General features: G+C 37.0%; 1 protein-coding gene across 1 annotated transcript; it reads left to right on the forward strand.

Annotated features, from left to right (window-relative positions):
* Positions 1-3435: 3435 nt before the first annotated feature.
* LOC135213091 (low-density lipoprotein receptor-like) lies at positions 3436-14129 on the forward strand. Its single transcript, XM_064246961.1, has 17 exons — positions 3436-3593; positions 5353-5453; positions 5632-5779; positions 6194-6300; positions 6544-6669; positions 7077-7353; positions 7825-7949; positions 8280-8421; positions 8832-8994; positions 9384-9524; positions 9849-10067; positions 10282-10486; positions 10636-10788; positions 10924-11104; positions 11254-11537; positions 11648-11836; positions 12198-14129. Exons 1-17 carry the CDS (start codon positions 3518-3520, stop codon positions 12240-12242), a joined length of 2682 nt encoding a protein of 893 aa, XP_064103031.1. The 5' UTR covers positions 3436-3517; the 3' UTR covers positions 12243-14129.
* Positions 14130-15391: the final 1262 nt, after the last annotated feature.

Here is a 15391-nt window from a genome sequence, read left to right on the forward strand (position 1 = left end):
ATTTCTGGTGTTAGAAATTCATTTCTCGATAGTGTGTGCTTCGGATCCCACAATAAGTTGTAGGTCCCGTTGCTAAGTGACCAATTGGTTCCTAGCTACGTAAAAATATCTAATCCTTCGGGCCAGCCCTATAGGAGAGCTGTTAATCAGCTCAGTGGTCTGGTAAAACTAAGATATACTTAACTTTATCTCTATAAATTACATTATATATATATATATATATATATATATATATATATATATATATATATGCCAGTTATCTATATTTGAATATATAAATCAGCCAACACTGGACTATGTTATCTATACATATATTTACTTATCTCTACGCAATCCACAGAAATTGAAACTCCTTGTGGTTTGGGATCAAGGTCCTTATAACATAATGAAAAACACACTGGCACTGGTACCTATTTGACCTACATAAAAGTCTAGTCACATAAGTTAATATCAGTAGGGCTTAAAATTCTACAGTGGATTTGGATGGTAGTCAGTCCCTTCAAATGTTAAGTTTTATTTCATTTTATTCAATCCCTTCAAACGTTCAGTTTTATTGAGTTTAGGTCAGAGCTGAGGAATGTAACCATTAATACTATATATAACTGATAATCTCTCATGTATACCCTTATTAATGTTAGGCGTTTAAATGCACTACCTTACACGTATTACGCAATACACATTCGTCTTATACGCATAATGGTAAATAACGATTAACTCATACAAATAGGTAATACGAATATACATCAGTTGTGAAACTAAAGTCAGTCATCCAGTAAACTTTAAAACTAAAGTTAGTCATCCATCAAATGTTAAACAAAAGTCGGTCATCCAGTAAACGTTAAACTAAAGTCAGTCATCCAGTGCTAAACGTTAAACTAAAGTCAAGTCATCCAGTAAACGTTCAATTAAAGTCAGTCATCCAGTAGATTTTAAAATCAGTCATCAAAAAATGAGTCTAAACTCCTCAGTCATCCAGTAAAGCTTAAACTAAACTTACGTCATCCAGTAAACGTTAAACTAAAGTCAGTCATGAGAAAAAGAGGGCAAAACTTAAAAGAAAAAAAAATTCAAAAGCATTCTCAAGCTTCATGGATAAGTAGACAATTTTCTATTTCATCTCACTTAACTGGTAAATTCTCGTTCTGTATATCATTTCCACCGACAAGTTCATAATTATATTCCCTTGTGATCAATATAATTCCTTCCTCAAGCCCACTGCATCAAACTATTGCTGCTAACTCATCTATTCGCTAGTAACGTTTACCAACATCATCGCACATCAATATGGTTGGGTATTCAGTTTTTGTTATCAAAATCATTATGCCAACGATTCATCTCAACAGTTTTCATTTACATTCGACCGTGAAATTTCACGTAACAAATGATAAAACAGTTTGGTTAATAATCCTTTCATGCATTGCTATTTTTGTATCAGCTGACTGTCATCTACTGTCATCTTGCAGATCACCTGCATTTCTTCCTTTACTTTACTGTCATCTCTCCAACATCCCTTTTATCTCTTATATACCGTGATACTAACTTTCACAGCTCGATCTACCAGCCACAAATTCACACCTTTATCCAGAACCTTGCAAACACCACAATCAAACTAAATAATAAAGAGCCATTATTTATTTCTCTTAAAGTTAACTGCTAGGGACTTGACTCATTTTATGCCAGTGGATAATATAGGTACATGTATTCATGCTTTTTCAATATGCACATGAGTGGAATGAAAATATTTACCCCAATCTGCAAGGTTGAATCAATTAATCGAGTCACTTGTAATAATACAAGACTATCAGTGACGTGTGTAATATGATACAGAATTTTAGTGAGATACATATATATATATATATATATATATATATATATATATATATATATATAAAGGCAAATGTCACTGTGGGGAAGTGAAACAACGGAGTGGATGCAAGACCTTTCGACACACGGACCTTTACTAGCAGACTAGTAAAGGACGGCGTGTCGAAAGGCCTAGAAACCACTCCTTTGTTTCACTTTCCCTCCGTGGCATTTGCCTTTATTTATATATTTCTCCTGTTCCATATCTTCGTGATTCAGCTATGCATACATACATACATGCATACATACACACATACATACATTCATATATATATATATATATATATATATATATATATATATATATATATATATATATATATATATAGGACAAACCAGTTTGGAGGGATTACATTATTATGAGAATATATATGATCTGATTTATTCCTCATTATCTGTATATATATATTCTTCCCGTTCCATATCTTAGTGATTCAGTTATGCATACACACACACACACACACACACACACACACACACACACGCTATATAATTATAATATATATATATATAATCTATTATATATATTCGATAGCCTATTTATTCCTGCATATCTGTATATATAAAGATTAATAGAGCGAATGGAATATATTTGATAAAAACTTTGCAAAAGCGCGCAAACTAAAACTGAACAAAAAGTGATACATCCATCTAAAGATATGGAATACAGGAGAGATATAAAGAAGAAGAAAAAAAAAGATAATAAAAGAGTGAGAATATATATAACACAAATATAGACTTTAATTACTGTAGACGTCCATGATACTTCATGATACAAGACAGAGACCTATATTATATATATATATATATATATATATATATATATATATATATATATATATATATGATGAGGCTATTAATCTGAAGACTCCCGTGACATATCTCTTTCAAATCATTAAACTTGCATATAGTTCAGTTAAATGTCTGACGGTCTATCGAGTGCCCGTTGCATCAGACTAGCAATATTCGGAGTAATGAAAAACCGTGTAGAAATAACGCCGAGTTCATTTCAATTTGTCCAGCGTGTTCATTAGGAAAGTAAGATGTTAAGACTTCAAGATGCTGATGCAACATTGGAGAGAGTTCAGCTCTCTGGCAACCGCTAGCCTGTGAAAAAGTAATCCTGTGCGTTGGCAGCCCTGACTAGGTGGAGGGAGGAGGATCCAGGTTAGGTCTATCGATATGAATTAAAAATATGCTCCCATTTGTAAATTAAGGATTTTAGAGTGTAGATAATGACGCTCTTTTAATTTCATTTAAGCGTTTCCTTCATATGATTTAAAATATGTCCGTAGTGGTATAAGGCCGAACTGTTATTGACCGAATTCTGGTTCAATGTCCTTACCAAAACGACAAATTCAGTTTCTTTCCACAATGATACTCAAGGAATCTTCCTGTGAACATATCTGTTATCTACAAACATACTGGCATATCAATTTCATACTCTATTACCATGCAATACAGAACGGCAGTCCCAATGTGAACGTATACGAACCAAAATGAAATTATCGTACACCAGCGAACAATTTTCTCTCGTCTCGGGAGGCGAGGATCGAGTATAAAAGACGACGACCCGCCAAGAACGTCAACATTAGGGAGGCAACCAGCAGAGTCGTAGTGTCGGAATTTATATAGTGCAGTCTGTCACACGAGCATGACAGCGAAAGGAAAAATGAAAGCAGCTCTGGTGATTTTCTTTGCCTTGGTGGCCGTGGGCGACTGTGCTTTCGGTAAGTTCGATTTGCGTTCCGTTTTTCGAAATGCAGATTCAGGGAATAACTGACAAGATTATTCCTTGAATTTGTTGAATTTATAATTCGTGTGGGTTCGCAGTGTTACCTGGCAGTTCGAATATAATATTCATATAATGGCACATGACATATAAAGTGAAAGACTGTATCATATGCATTATATTAAACCTATATTAACTTGACATAAGGAAATACTTTCGAAATATTAAACGAAAAGGATAACTTTTGACACGTTCGTGAAATATCGCAGTGTATTAAATATTTCTGCGTGAAACTCCAAATGGAATGTCGAGTTTGATTTCGCTCGATATTTTAGACCTACCTTACGATGTTCGCAGATTTTTTTTCTTTTTTTTTTTAAGTCGGGTTAAACAATAATACTGATACATGCACGGGGAAACATTTAAACAGCTCTTTCCTAATTCCTAAATATTTTGTTACCCATACGTCCAAATCTCCGTGTAAAAAAAAAATCTCTTGGACGGTATATATGCTTAAGAAAATATTTATAAGAATTCTTTTTGTATGACGATTTAAAAACTAATGATTCGGCATATACAACAGCTACTAATACCACTACTCCTGCTACTACTAATACTAGTAATAGTAGTATTACTAGCATTAGCATAAAAAATAAGAACTTGAGTGATTAATACCAATGCAACTTTTCATGAGGTCAAAGGATTAAGCAAGGGAGGATGTTAAAACTGGTCCAGTGGGATACCATTCCAATCCTACTTCAAACTAATGTATTCCATAAGCCCAGCTAATTTACGAAGCCGTACTCGTTTAAAAACATAAGGTAACTACTATTAGTATAGTCTTAGAACGGTTATCATCTTGCAGAATCTGAAGAGAGACTGAATAAGTGACAACAAACTGGAGGCATTCTATATAATGCGAAAACATTAACCCATCCAGAGTAGGAACATCTCTCAATGAAAGTGAGATATACTATATAGGATCTTTCCTAGAAAGTGACCGCAAGGGTTTACGTCGCTCGTTACCTAGTACTAACATTTTTGGGAGTCATTAGCTTTCCGATATTTACAGTTTTTTTGTTTATGTTTGTACAAAAGACGCCGCAAAGGAGATTGTTAATTTAATATGAGCAGCAGACAGAGCACTCAGTTCATTAGGAATGAATAAATAGGATAGTAATTAGTAACTTTCCTCAAGTTACAGGACAGGTTTCAATTTGAAGAATCCAATCAAGTGTGCATCAATCAAGATTGGTTTGCGAAAGCTTTGAGTTTTTGTGTCGTTTTCATAATACCAGAAAGGCGTATTGTTCATATTATGTGACACTGCAACATTATACATTCAAGCAAAGATGAATTCATTCACTTGTCGACGAATCTCCTATTCATGAACTCAATTTCTACGTTTAATGGCATAGCTACATATGAATATAAGCGTTCCTTTATTATAGTTATATAATACGTCTAAACAAGTTTAGGTGACGTTCCTTTGATAGATATTTCTACTTGACTTCAGTTGCTTTTAACATGAGACAAATTTTTATTGAAGAAGACTTCGATATCTTAGTTAAAGCGAATAAACCGATACTTCTCTTTTCTCATCATTTATCTATTCTTCGATGTAACAGAAAGCTCACCGGCCTATTATTGTCATGGGTATTAACAGCACAGGTAATGACGATAACATTATCATCTCATAATTTATAATAAAATATTATTTAGCCTCTAAATGCAACTCTGGATTTCTGCCATTGCAGTGTGTCGCGACACGGAATGGAAATGCGACCGGACGAAATGCATCCCCAAGAAATGGATGTGTGATGGAGACCCAGACTGCTCCGATGGAACAGACGAATTGGTAAATATGCACTTGAGAGACTCTTTCCCACTTTAGTTATACTAAGCAGTTGTTAAATGTATTACACCCAGCACAATTTCTGTGGGAATACACTCAAAGTAAAGGATAGGCGAGGTAAAAACTTATCGCGCCAAACTGGAAAGGAGTTAGAACAGCTCTCCCCCTTTTTTTCCCCCAGATGTCCAACTGCGCAGAGTCCGAAAAGCCCGCCAAGAGAGAATGCAGAGCCACCGAGTTCAAATGCGATAACGGAAACTGCATCCCCAACCTGTGGAAATGCGACGGAACGGATGACTGCAGGGATAACTCAGACGAAGCAGAATGCAGTAAGTATTGTTACGAAAAAGGTTACATTCGGTCTAGAGCCTGACTGAGGGAACTTGAGAGTAATATAGGTCTATCGATCTAACATTACAGGGGCGTTCATGAGATTGAAATTCTCCATTACAGCACTTTTAGAGATGCTGAAAATGTATAGGTGGCTCTTACACTGTTTCTGCTTTATAAAGGCGAAGGCAGTGAATGGTACCAACGGAAGCAGTGTTATTTTCTGTCTTGTATACTTGCTTCTTTACATGTTTATATTCCCCCAGCTCTTCACCTAAACAAGCATCTCTTTAACCGAGTCAGATGAGTTGTTCTATTCAATCCCAAAGCAATACCTATCCTCTAAGCATTCTAGCTAGTATTTAAAAGAATGATGTTACCGTCTCTCATTATTCTCTGCGCTTGACTTTCAGGTGCAACCTGCTCTACAGGAGAATTCCAGTGCGAGAGTTCAAAGCAATGTATCTCCGGCCGATGGAGATGTGATGGTACTCAAGACTGCAGAGACGGAAGCGATGAGGTAAAGTGTTTTGAAGTTACTGAAACAAAACAAAAACAAACAAAGCGAACAGTAGCAATGGTATAACAGCAATTTTGCAGATACAATGCCTTAGGCTTACGATCTCCGTTCACTCATTCAAAAACAGCACCATGAAAGAAGAGTTATCTCTTGTGTAGACATAAGTCATTCAGAGAAGTACTTCCAAACGACAAATGATTCTCAAAAGGATATAATTGTGCTTACACAACTCGTTTATTCCAGGTAAACTGCACAATCACGACTACACCAGTGGCACCCCACATGTTCAGATGTGGCTCTGGGATTAGCATCCCGAAGAGATGGGTTTGCGATGGAGAGATCGACTGCACTGATGGTACAGATGAAGAGGTAATTATAGACAAACTATAATCTTATCTTACATCTACTAAAACCGACTACTCAGAAACCACATTTTTCATTAAAGATAATTTTTCACATCTTTAAGAACCTGTTGATTCATAGACTCAAATCCTTTCAGAGACTATAAACTACTGGGTTTATTATTCATAGATACAAAGAATAAGTTTGATATTCATAGGTACAAAGGAAAAGTCTTGACGAAATGCTTGAAACGAGGTTAGGCCTATAAAATATGTCCAGTGTTATTTTTCATCTATCTGGCGTACCTCAGCTTCAAATTTTGCTCATTCCAAAAGGTCGCAGATGCTTCTGTCAACTGTTGTGTACCAAGACAGTTTCCTTCGCTTCAAATGGTAACTAAAACTAGTTTATTTAAACATTTCCTTTCTCAACAGGAATGCGACGCCGAGTCCCTCAAATCCAAGAACGCCACAGCAGCGCCTAGACCTAGCATCTGCAGAGACAACGAATTCCGCTGCGGTTCCTACTGCATCATGATGTCGTGGGTGTGTGATGGGACTAAAGACTGCATGAACGGCGAAGACGAAGAGAACTGTGAAACCTGCCCACCCAATAAGTTCCAGTGCGCCGATAAGAAGTTGTGCATCCCCAAGTTCCAGAGGTGCAACATGCACAAGAATTGTCAGGACGGATCGGATGAACTTGACTGTCGTAAGTGCCAAGGTTGTTTTTGCTTTGGATAGTAATAGGAGATATGTAGTGCCAAGATCAGTGATGAGTTTGTGATGTTTCAAAATAATGATGTACCTCCGCTCTTCGGAGTAATCATAAATATTTTCACATAAGAAAATGTTATAGCAAACATTCTATATTCTTTGGTAGCTTGAATTTTAAGTCAGTGGCCCCTGTGGGCTTCTTTCCTCAAGAATAGGGTTCACCTTCAGAATAATAATATTAATAAGTAACAATATTATAGATTTCCTTATAGCATGAAGCAGTTTTGTACTAGCCCTAAATTGGCGGATTCCTCCTCGGGAGTAGTAATAACAGGTTTAGGGTGGTGGACGTAGGACTCTATACATAGTAATATAACTCTGTGGCTGACTCAGTACTTGAACATTTAGATTAACATAAACATTTTCGATTCAAATTTTAATCTAGTAACTTTTTTCCCTTTTGTAGCCACTCTTCCGCCCATCCCAGAAGTTCTGGCATGTAACCTAACAACACACTTCAAGTGCAGATCGGGAAAGTGCATCGAACAGAAATATTTATGCGACGGAAAGAACAACTGCGGCGGATGGGATGTAAGTAGACTTAGTAAGATACAATTGGCCAGAAAGAATGTACAGTAACTATCTCGCTTCTAAGAACTAGTCTTGAAGATGGTCATGGAATGTGTCACATCCTTCAGTCTGTCATTTCCAAAGCTTCAAGTTTTGATGATTCTTGCATAGCCAATATATATGCGAGCTATTCAATGCAGAAACTACCAGGGATTAGACTCATATGCAATCTTTAATCCAGAGAAATGTTATTTGGTGAAATCTTAAACCTAGAGAGAAACATAACAAGAATCCCTACACTTCGTCATTCATACATTCCCTGTTGTATAAAAGTTACCTTTCCTTTCTCAGGATGAGAGTGAAGAAGTGTGTGGGGTGAACGAGTGTGAGAGGAACAACGGAGGCTGTACTCAAAAATGCGTCGACACCAGAGACGGCCATTACTGTCAGTGTGACAGCGGTTACAGGCTCGTCGGGAAGTACACTTGTGAAGGTTGGTAGACTCGCTGTTCTCTAAACTTTAAGCTTGATTTACTTCACAAAGAACAAAAGCAAAAGGTGTATTTAAATTAAGTGGATATGTGTCTCTATCACTGTTATTTTAGAAAACTCGTTTCTGGTTACACCAACCCCTATAACAGACCTAGTAAAGACACTGTAATTCTATAGAGCAGGCAAATAGAATACTTTCATGATCCCAAACAAGTTCTAAAGATCCAATTATTCACATTCATGAAAGGCACATTTTCATTTTTCTTGAGCTTCTTGCTTTAAAGAGTTTGCTTTCGAATACCACCTACCAAAATTAGGTCTAGAAATCTAAAAAGTTTATTCTCACTCATCCAATACAAATTTTTATTGGTCCCTTGCTCTAAAAAGTGTACTTTTAAATCCCACTTACAGATATCAATGAATGCGAAGAAATCCCAGGCACATGTTCACAAAAATGCGTGAACACTATTGGAGGATACCACTGCACGTGCCTACCAGGTTACAAGAGGGACCCTGGTAACTACACAAGATGCAAGGCAGCTGCAGGAGAAGCATACCTGTTCTTCTCTCACAGGTAAGAAGACATTACAAATGGCTGTGTAACCTATAGCTTATTGTGTTTAATGTACTTTGAATCATGATCCTTAGAAAGTAAGATAATGTGAATAAGTACTTAACCCTCTACATCAGAAAAAGTTAAGTCATATAGATCAATACTTTCTATTTCCACAGAAGTATTCCATCTTTCTTTGTCAATAATACTGAAATTTAGTACGATTTCTTCATATTCACCATTAAATGGTTGTAAAAATCCATTCTGCTTTCTTTTTATTTTTCTTTGGGTTATATTACATAAAGATTCTTCTAGTAGCTTATGATAAATTAAAGAAAAACCACACCATCCAGACTAAAGGATATTTTATCTGGTATGTGAAGGAATATTAACTTGACACACTTTTCCAGATACGACATCCGCAGTCTGAGACTCAGAGACAGAGACATGACTTCTATCATCACCGATGCTCAAGGAGCCACTGCACTAGACTATATGTTCACCAGCCATGAGATCGTCTGGTCTAACAACAAGGAAAATGAAATTGTGAGGTCAGTATCGTAGCCTTGATCAAGAGATCAAGTTCTTCGGTGGTACAGAATTGAAATATTGTAATCTTAGTGAAGAGATCAAGTTCGCTGTCAAAATTATAAACATCGGAGACTTGTCAGCTAAGTGAAGGGGCAGTCTTCTTTTAAAAGGACAGCTCAAGTATTGCAGTCTTAGTGGAGAAATTTAATCTGCAATACTATAAATATCAAGCAGTTTAGAGCACTACTATCTTACTTTTTAACAGGCTACTATTTAGCCACAAAAGACAAAGAAAACTCAATTCAAGAGAAAAAAAATCACAATTCTCTTCAAATTATTTACAGGGCTAACCTGACAACTCCAGAAATTCGTGAGGTTCTTGTGAAAGGAGACAGAGTATCAGCAGATGGACTGGCAATAGACTGGATTCATAACCACATTTACTACACAGACACAGGAAACTTCAAAATTCAGATGCTATCTTGGGATGCCAAGTGGTCAAAAACTGTTGTCAATGAAAAACTTGGCCAACCAAGAGCTATTGTTGTCAGTCCCTTTGATGGGTAAGAATTAGCACCTGTTGTTCTTCAATATATCTGCAACAATGGCAAAATCCTCTGAACTACACACATCAATTTTAATAGCATATTTCCTTCTTATATATAACTATATTTATGAATCGTTAATAGAAGTTTCAACTTAAGCTTTCAACGTAGTTATATAGATAATCAAATGCTGGACATTTAATCCAAAACCATCATGTGTTACCTATTCCAGATACATTTTCTGGACTGACTGGGGAAATGAACCTAAGATTGAGCGCGCTGGACTGGACGGAGCTGAACGCACCCCTATCATCAAGGAGCCTCATGTTTTCTGGCCAAACGGAATAACCATTGACCACTCCAATGATCACATCTACTGGTGTGATGGCAAACTCAACACGATCAGCAGGGCTAGCCTTAATGGATCTCATATTGAGGTGAGATTTCTTGCAGTGGAGTGACAAACTTAAGTTCTTCTGAACGGCTTAAGACAAGAGTTATGTGCTCCTGTGAAAACTACATAACTATTAATTCATGAAAGGCAGTAGTATAATCTGATAATAATCTTTTCTCATTTTTCAAACAGGTGATCCTCTTCTCGCCAAGTTTTCTGCGACTTCCTTACTCAATCACTGTGTTTGAAGATAGACTGTACTGGACTGACTGGTCTCAGCTAGCACTTTACAGTGCTGACAAGTTCACGGGAGAAGACATCAAGAATATTTCTGCTGGGCATTTGGTAAATATACTCTTGAAAAATATGAACATGGAACATTATTCCTAAGATTTTACATCTACTGGTTCCATAATCAACAAAAGTCTAATACTTCTGTGTTAACTGCAATAACAAACCTCTTTTTTTTTTTTTTGACAGCTTGAATCACCAAAGGTCGTCCATGTATTCCACGAATACAGACAACCTACTGGAGAGAACGTTTGTGAAGGACATCAGTGCAGTCACTTCTGCATCAGAACCATTGCTGGGGATCCACTTTGTTCTTGCCCCGACAGCTTGGTTTTATCAACAAGGAATATGCTCATATGTGTTGAACTCGGTAAGAGTTATGCATCTTCATGTAGATATCAGAAATGGATACAATAGCAACAACCATAATACTGAATTTTAAGTCTTCGGGGACAAAGGTTTTGAAATTATGTCAAATCAACATTTGCCTTACTTCATAAAGGATTTTGATTCTTACAGATTCAGAGGAGGCTGCTCCAGTGGATGTTATCCCAAGCGAAACTACAGCAAGAACCGTTGAGCAAATCACCGACTCTCCTAAACAAGAACCCAAAGTGACCACAGTTTTACCTAAGAAAAAAATCAAGGTACCTCAGAAAGAAGTCAAGGAAGACAAAAGCAACGAAGTGTATATTCCTACCAGAGCTGAGGAACGTAAAGCTCCTCTGAATGAAGAGCCCCATGCTGGAATGATCCTAGGTGTTGCTCTGGGTGCTACAGTTGTGATGGCAGTGTCGGTTTTGGTAAGTCTAGAGTCTACTTGCAGTGAATGGATATGAAGTCTTTACTTTGAATAGCAAAATGAAACAAATGAAATCTTGTAAGTTTTAATGATCACATCATTCTTCCACAGGGATTTGTTGCTTGGTGGAAATCCCGACAGGGAGTTATTAAGCGCATCCGGTTCCATAATCCAGTCTACAAGAAAACTACTGATGAAGAAATGGATGGTGGCGGATTTGTCATTGGACAGGAGGACTTAATATACAATCCAAGTAACTTCCACTACACAGAAGAGCCAGAACCGTGCATGAGAGATGATGTAAGTATTTGGCAAGGGTTCTGGTAGAAGGCAGATCTTTCAGAATAATTTCCTGCGGCCCCTTAATGCCAACATTTTTATACATCTGTGGTCAGCAAGTCTTGATATTTAAGACTATTGGACCCTGGCAACTTTTCAGTTGTTAGTTTATCCTTTTAACAGTAGTAGGTTGCCAGGACATAATAATCAAATCTACAGAGAGAGCTGGTTTTATTTTTTAATGCAAAGGTCATGAAAGGGAAAATGAGCCCTAGCCTACAAAAAGCATTATACTTGCACTTTGATAGAAATTGATAATAGTGAATCTGTTTATGAGCATCTGTTACCCTCTCCTAATAGATTTATTTTTCGACTTTTGCAGGACAATGCACCAATAATACCCAAGAAAGATAAATTAGATGATTAAGACCAGTGCCTTCTTTCCTCAGCATCCAATGACAACAAGGCTGGGCCTTGCAATAATATTCTGTAACATTCTAGGCGTTTATGCAATTCAGTGTTCTTGACATCAATGATATGTTATAAATCCATGTTCTCGTCTAAATCAAATTAGATTGTAAGTTATTTATTGCCAGCTTTGACGACAAAATGAGAGTTGTAAATTACTTTCGTATTCTAAACTATCCATGACAGTTTCAAATCAGGGCATTTTCAGACAGGAATGCCAAGAATAATTGGTCAGTGTTGAGCCTGATCTAAGGCATCAACATTTAACTTTTTATTTTTTTTATGATAACCCAGAAGTTCCACAGCAGCAGCAAACCAATCTGGGGCATCAATCAGTAGGAGATCCCCATTCCACTACCCGTAATTTTGTATCTGTAAACATTTATACCGTCGTATGTTGTGCTACTTTCTGTCTGTGATATCTGTATAGTGTAAATAATGTTCACGCCATCCGAGAAGTTGAAACGGGTTCGACAACCTCCACAGTCGGGCGAAGTCTAACGGAAGTTGTGAATCTCAAGGGCATTCAGACCTTCCACAATTCATTTCTTCATTCCACCATCATCATTATCATCATTTCACTTGTACATTCCATTTTATATAAGCCGTATTTTACTCACGCGTGCTATATTTGTTACGTAGTTGTTAAGGTCATGGCGCAACTAAATGACACTTCATACTGAATCCTATAGTGGGTCTTCTCTACCCAATGTATACATCTATATTCTCGTATTTTAATGAAATGAGGTGCGTTCATTCTTCCAAACGTAAGTGCTAACTTTTGATGACGTTTATTCTCTTTGACATTTTACATTGGACCATGACAGGTCGTAAAGTGACGTATTTAACCAGATCTGACTCTGAGACACTTTATTTATAATTTTCCACATATGCCAGGGTATCATTTTGGATCGTTCGTGAGCTGACTAATGACTACACACCCAAGATCAACTGAACAGCAACAAAGTTTTCAGTAAACACGGCAAACCGATGACTGAACAACACTATGGTTACTCTTTTCTCCAACTTTAATGTAGCAATTACTGACTGAACAACGCTGATTTTTGATAGGACAACAACAGCATACGCGCGTCCGCAAAGCAAAAGACTCATGACAACGACACAACATCCTTCAATAGCCCTTAAGAATACCTTCGGTTGTGAATCTGAGGCTTAGAAGCACCGCAAGACTATATTGCTGCAGCTATTACATATCGTATAGGAATAAGACTTCATCCCATCGTTAAAACTCAGAGAAGAAAGATTCTGTTGACCGATGTGCCAGTAATGCTTACATTTAGTCATACATATATTTTATACGGTATTTATTTCTCGTGCTATATATTTTTGTACAAAGACAGTTATATAGATATACGTGTTTGTGAATGCATCTAAAGTGTCCCGTCTATTCTCCTGCCACGGTCTTCAAAAGACTTAGTGTTGGTAGGTCGTCCTGTTGTAGACATTAGGAATTTGGGACGAAAGCTGCTCCTCGAGAAGAGAGGATTATGGTCCATTTCAATCTGAAAATTTTTAATACTCAATGAAAAGCAGAAACCATTTTGAATTACTCTTATTGTATCGCATCCAAAATAATTCTTCAGGTTTGGAAGAACGTGAAGACAAATCCTCTCTCTCTCTCGAACCAAAATTTTTTTTAAATATTGACTAAGTGCTCAAACATTTTAGGTCTGAGGCTCAAAGCCATTTTGTACATTTTTATATATATTATATATACATATATATTATTTACTGTATCAATATTTTGTGTACCGTCTAATGCAATGACAAAACTTGTCCTCTGTAAAAGGAAAAATGATCTGTAAATAAAGCGTTGTAAAACATTCTACAATCTTTCATTTGCCATTATCAACCTTTGCAACAGTCGTGAAGATCGAGTGAATGAACTAAGTACACATATTACCAAAGACTTCATAATACAAAGATGGAACGACAGGCTTTCTAACTTACCACGTCTACAAGAGTTCATGAAGCTCAAATCAGACTTTCATATGTAATATAAAAAAATTTCAAGAGAGTTATGTCCAAAGAGATTGGAGTACAAAGACTCCCAGCTCCTCAGTGGCGTGATCGGTATGGTCTTGGCCTGCCCCCTCGGTAACCGCGAGTTCGAGTCTCGGGCATTCCACTGAGGGGTGAGAGATGTGTATTTCTGGTGATAGAAGTTTACTCTCGACGTGGTTCAGAAGTCACGTGAAGCCGTTGGTTCCGTTGCTGAATAAACCACTGGTTACATGCGACGTAAAAACTCCATACAAACAAACAAACAAATTTCAGAAGAAAACACTCCGCTTTCATAAATGCTTAAATACAAGAGAGACCAGTCTAGGCTATAAGCTAAAAATTAGAACAGAAGAGCAATAAGAAGGAAAAGTCCAACTAAAAATAAAATCCGTATAAAAACAGGATTTAACAGCAGTTATAAGGGAACAAATGCTATATACAGGGTGTCCATGAAGTCCTAGCACCATTCTGAGCGATAAATACTTGAAATAGTACTGGGACTTTATGGACACCCTGTGTCCTGACATAAATATTAACAAAATAATTTAGGTCAGAATGACTCTACGAATTGATGGAGCTTCGACCTATTCAATTTTACTCACTCCGTTACCGTGAGGGTTTCAAGTTATTCCCAGTTCATTGAAAACTTCAAAACGGAGAGGATTCTAATCTATGCATATTTATTGAACGAAGTACGCACTTTACTTCGTGGAAGTTATTATATAAATAATAAAGCAAGTACGCTTGTACGCAACGACCCAAATTTTCCAGGAAACGCGGAGTATCAGAGAGGCCTCACCATCAATAAAGGGTTGGACAATAAACGACGCCCATGCGAGGAAACGGAGACTGCTTGATCACAACAGAACACGCTCATGGATCGCAAGAGAAGACAACCCACTAAAACTTATAGCTTCCTAAAGCGAGAATATTGAAGAGGAATGTCCTTCAAAATTTAATCATCACAAGCGGTTGAGAAACAGGACTTTGTGTCGGTAGATTGCAATAGAATCATTAAAAAAATTTATATCCAACCTTCTGGATTCATTTTAAAATGTCAAAGCGCTGGAACCTATGAAAGGC

This window comes from Macrobrachium nipponense, chromosome 42 (genome assembly GCF_015104395.2).
Source record: "Macrobrachium nipponense isolate FS-2020 chromosome 42, ASM1510439v2, whole genome shotgun sequence".
In the NCBI taxonomy this organism is placed as follows: domain Eukaryota; kingdom Metazoa; phylum Arthropoda; class Malacostraca; order Decapoda; family Palaemonidae; genus Macrobrachium; species Macrobrachium nipponense.

What these genes read in the sequence shown, in the direction of transcription:
- LOC135213091 (XM_064246961.1), top strand. Translation starts at nt 3,518, where the DNA reads ATGACAGCGAAAGGAAAAATGAAAGCAGCTCTGGTGATTTTCTTTGCC. An exon ending in ATCGGATGAACTTGACTGTC is followed by an intron (nt 7,354 to 7,824) that starts GTAAGTGCCAAG and finishes TCCCTTTTGTAG; the next exon opens with CCACTCTTCCGCCCATCCCA. An exon ending in TACCTGTTCTTCTCTCACAG is followed by an intron (nt 8,995 to 9,383) that starts GTAAGAAGACAT and finishes ACACTTTTCCAG; the next exon opens with ATACGACATCCGCAGTCTGA.